Source organism: Plasmodium reichenowi, chromosome 3 (assembly GCF_001601855.1).
Source record: "Plasmodium reichenowi strain SY57 chromosome 3, whole genome shotgun sequence".
Classification (NCBI taxonomy): domain Eukaryota; phylum Apicomplexa; class Aconoidasida; order Haemosporida; family Plasmodiidae; genus Plasmodium; species Plasmodium reichenowi.
The window spans coordinates 95,709-101,307 of NC_033648.1; the positions used below are offsets into that span (position 1 = coordinate 95,709).

At 21.7% G+C, this 5,599-nt stretch overlaps 1 protein-coding gene across 1 annotated transcript; it reads left to right on the forward strand.

Annotated features, from left to right (window-relative positions):
• Positions 1-702: 702 nt before the first annotated feature.
• On the forward strand, positions 703-5,396 carry PRSY57_0302500 (HAD superfamily protein, putative; the record flags this gene model as incomplete). Its single annotated transcript, XM_012905654.2, has 5 exons — positions 703-704; positions 884-4,079; positions 4,233-4,333; positions 4,521-4,599; positions 5,319-5,396. Coding segments are annotated over 5 exons (3,456 nt in total).
• Between the last annotated feature and the right edge of the window lie 203 nt (positions 5,397-5,599).

Consider the following 5,599-nt stretch of genomic DNA (forward strand, 5'->3'; position numbering starts at 1 on the left):
TTAAATACCACACAAACTTGGTTTATATATATATTAATAATATGACATTTTATATTCTTTCAGAATTAATAATATAAAAAAAAAATAAAAATAATAAAAAATAGTAACATGAAAAAAAATAAATTCATTATAAAATTCATTGAACAGCATTTTTATATTATTTTCTTTTGTACACATATATATCACTGTAATGAAATATATAATATATTATAATATACGAGTATATACATATATATATATGTATATATAAATTATTTTAATTTTATGTATTTTTGGTAAAATATATTTTTCTTATTTTTTTTTTTTTTATTTTATTTTTTTTTTTCATCATTTTTTCAATTTACTCCAACCATTTTCTCACATATATGAAAACTGTATATTTTATACATACATAAATATATATATATATATTTTTTTTTTACTATTATTTAAAAATGGGAACAATTTAATATTTATTAAAGTGGAAACTTGAAATTTTATGAAGTTCAAAATCTTATTTTAATTTTTTTTTTTTTAAATTGAAAAATATAACAACCCAATAAATACCCACCAAGGATAATATATGAATAAAGAAATATATTACATATATATATATATATATATAATATATCCAAGTTGCCTTTTTTTTTTTTTTTTTTTTTTTTTTTTTATGGAATATAACTTATGTCAATTTGTTAAGTATAAATTATATCTCGGAAAATCATGTAATAATATTTTGTATATGTACAATGTATACACATATAAAATTATAATAAATAGAAAAGAAAACCTCCCACATATATATATATATATATATATATTTATTTATTTATTTAATCATATATCATTGTATACTCATTTATACCTTTGTCCATTATTCCTTAATTTTTTTTTTTTTTTTCAGGTGGGGAAAAATTGTTAGTAGTGTCTCTAATGCCCTAGATTTTAATCAAGCAACCCTTAGTGGCTGCATAGATATTATTTGTATAGAATCTGAAATAGAAAATAAATTAAAAAATGACAAAATAGAAGTTATATACAAATCTACTCCTTTTCATGTACGTTTCGGGAAAACCAAATTATTACGATCGAAAGAAAAAATTGTAAGCATTTTAGTAAACGGGAAAAGCACTAATTTACATATGAAATTAGGAAGTGCAGGAGAAGCATATTTTGTTGAAAAAACATATGAAGACGTTGAAGAAGATCTAGAAACTTCGCCTTTGTCCTCCCCACGTAATGAATATTATTATTTGTATGATGACCAACATATTGATAGCTGTAGTATTGATGAATCACTTAATAATTTCAAAAGTGATGAAGATGACTCAGATAAAGTTTTTCTTATAAATACTGCTGAAGAAAGAAAAAAATCAACAGATAAACATACAAAAACAGAAAGAAATAAAAGTAAGAAATATAAAGATACAAAAGAAGAACATAAAAAAAATAATTCATTCATAAAAAAAGAAAAACAAGCTGAAGAAAATACTCATGATAAAAAAAATCATGGAAATGATCAAGATAGTGATAATGATGATGAAGATGAAGATGACGATGATATTATTGATCGTAATATTAAACAATTTAATCTTAGTGACAAAAGAAGAGAAGAATTTGATGATCAAAATATAAATTCTGAATGGTCTTGGTCATGGGGAAGATTACCACATTTAAAAACACATGATGCTGTTTCAGACAATAATAATTCTATCAATTCTTCTGTTAATAAAAAAAGACATAAAAATAAAATTAAAACAAAAACATATTATAAAAAAAGTGAATCTGTTAATGAACATGCTACCAGTAAAGATGATCCAGTATATATACCCAAAAGAAATCTTAGTGAATCACATGTCAGAAAAACAGGGAAAAAAAAAAAATTAATCAAAGACAGAAGTTACGATGTACACAATAATGGAAAAAAAAAAAACATACATAATAATAATACCAACGTGTCAAACAAAGAAAAAAAAAAAGATAATACACAACATCCTTCAAAAGACACTAACCCAAATAAAACACATCAAAATAATCATCATGATCAAATTAAAGAAACTTTAAAAAAGGATAGAAAATTTAGCGACCCGACAGGTCTTAGTCAAGTTAAACCATCTAATGAACAAAAAAGAAAAACTATTGCACATATAAGTAATCAAAAAATAAAAAATGAAAGTAACAATAATCAATCAATGAAAGATCAAATTGAACAAACAATCAAAGAATCTAATACAAATATGAACTTAAAAAATGGGAAACTAAAAGAAAAAGAAACTAACATGGAAAAGAAAGAAGCGGATGGAGATAAAAAAGGAAGTTTATTAGAAAACATGTTAAAAAATAGTAATAATATTAGAAAACATTCTAAAAATATTAGTAAATATGCTGATAATAGAAAAAAATCAGATAATAAATTAATAGATGTAGAAAGTAAAGTTAAAGAAGTTGAAAAAGACAAAGAAAAAGAAAAAGCAAAGGAAAAGGTTAAAGAAATTATGATAGAAAAAGTACGAGAAAAAGAAAAAGAAAGAGAAAAATTAAAAGAACTGGAAAAAGAAAAAGAAAAGTTATATAAGAAAGGGAGTATTAAATCTAATGAAAAAGATAATACTAAAAATAATACATATGATAATACAAATGATAATGCAAATGATAATGCAAATGATAATGCAAATGATAATACAAAAGATATCACAAAAGATCATACAAAAGATATCACAAAAGATCATACAAAAGATATCACAAAAGATCATACAAAAGATATTACAAATGATATTACGAAAGATAATATAAACGGACATAACAAAAAACAATTAAAAAAAGGAATAGATAAAAAACCTAGCTCATCATTAGACGATTATACACATAAAGAAATAGATTCAAATGATGATAATAATAATCATAATGACAATAATAATAAACTAAGTCAATCCAAAGGAGACCAGGATGCTATTTTTGATGATGATATTCAGAATAGAATAGAATGTAGCTTGTGTGGTCATCTTTTATTAAATCAAAATATAGATAACGAACAAAATGATTATAATATAGAAATACATAATAAAAACATTTTTGAAGCTAATATTGTTACTTATGATCAAATAGATAAAAATTCCAATTTATGGTATCATCCATCACTTGTATTTAGATTTGATAAAAAAGATCCTTATTATCCTTCCAGAGTTGCTTTACCTTTATTAGCATCTTGGGTTGTATTCAATCAACCCTTATCTATTTTGGCTGTGGAAAAATTACTAAATTCATCCTTAACACTTTCTGAGGTAAAGGATAAAAGCTGGAGAAATTGGTTTGGTGTCTCGAGTGCAGAGTATGATAATACAACAAATAATAAGAGTACGAATAAGGATACAAAGACAAATAATCAAATAGAAGATAAAAAAAAAAAAAAAGAACAAGGTGATAAAAGTAATATTATAGAAAGAAAAAATTCCAAAGATTCCAAAAGTAAAAGAGATACACTACACTCATTACATAATCAAAGTGAATTAAGTAAAAGAAGTAGTGTTAGACGTAGTGAAGATAGAATCCGAGTAAGATATCGTAAATCATTAAGGCCAACATCTGAACAATTACAGTCATTAAATTTAAAAGAAGGTGCTAATACAATTACATTTCTAGTTACATCTTCTTTACAAGGTACCAAAAGTATAACAGGAAATATATACTTATGGAAAAAAAATGCGAAAATTGTTATATCAGATGTAGATGGTACTATAACTCGATCAACAGTATTAGGACATATTATGCCTATTGTAGGTAAAGATTGGTCACATGTAGGTGTTTCTCAACTATTCAACAAAATTAATAAAAATGGATATCATATCTTATATCTAACAGCTAGAGCTATTGGACAAGCAGATTCAACTAGAGAATATTTATTCAGACTAAAAAAAAATGATAATAATAAATTGCCAGATGGCCCTTTAATTTTAAGTCCAGACAGACTCTTTCCTTCATTCAAAAGAGAAGTTATTGATAAAAAACCTTACATTTTTAAAATAGCAGCATTAAGGGATATAAGAAATCTATTCCCCCTCAATCACAATCCGTTCTATGCAGCTTTTGGAAATACCGAAAGTGTAAGAAAAAATATAAAATAAAATAAAATAAAATAAAATAAAATAAAATAAAATAAAATAAAATAAAATAAAATAAAATAAGTCATTATATATATATATATATATAAATATATTTGTATATATTTTATTTTATATATATTCATATTTATATAGGATCATAGAGCTTATATATCAGTAGGAGTACCGGAAGCAAAAGTTTTCATTATAGATAACAGAGGAATTGTCCATCACGTTAATTCGACATATGCAAAAACGTAAGATTAAATAAAAAAAAAATAAAATAAAACCTAAATAAATAATACCTTATGTGCATAATTAATGTATATATATATATATATATATATATATATGTATATATAAATTTTCCCCATTTAATTAATATATATTTATGAGTTTATTTATTTTTATATCATTTTAAATTATTTACTTCCTATTTTTTAGTTATGAAACTATGAGTGAAATAACAGAGCACATGTTTCCTTGTATTAAAAATGATAAAAAGAGAGAGGATGATGATCAAGTAAAAAAAAAAAATAAAAAATAAAATATATATATAATATATATATACATATTTTTATTATTTAATAATTTTTTCCCCCCTAATTAAATATGTAAAACATAATATATATATATATATATATATATATATATATAAATTCATATTTACATGTATAAATGATTCTTACATGTTACTATAATATACATATTTTATTTCGAAATACACTAAAATGTAGTCACACACATGTAAATTGCTGTTGTCATTTTGATCTTTTTATATTATAATATATACTAAAATATATATTTGTGTTTAATCATTGTTTCACTTTATTCAACTGAATTAAAATTTAACTTTCAAAACACACTAAAAAAAAAAAAATTTTTTTTTTTTTAAAACCAAAAATATATATATATATATATATGTATATGCTTGAACTGATTTGTTGTCCTTCCTATATATATATATATATAATTTATGTTTATTTATGATACATAATTTGCCTGTTTTATGTTTATAGTTTTATAAAATTAAAAAGAAAAAAGTTCAACAATGTTATTATATAAATATATTATATATTCATAAGAATTATTTAAGTATATGTTCTATAAATATATAAATGTATTACATATGTATGTACAAATATGTAGACAATAAATATTTAATTAGTTTTCTTTTCTTGTCTATTCTATTGTCACATATTATATAATATAATGTTTTTCTTTCTTTCTTTTTCTTTTCAGTATAATTCATTTCAATATTGGAAAATCAATAGCTTATCCTTTTATGAAAAGTACATGAATGTTAGTGACAGTAGCTAACTTTAATAATTCACTTATTTTATTATTATACTATTTTATCTTAGTTTTAATTTAAAACATTTTTTCCTTTTTTTTTTTTTTTTTTTTTTTTTTGTTGTTTTCAAAAAAGTATGCATTTTTAATTTTTAAACATATAATATATATTTATTTCTACTTATATTTACGTGTACATTTTTATATATTATAACAAAAAGTAGTATTTT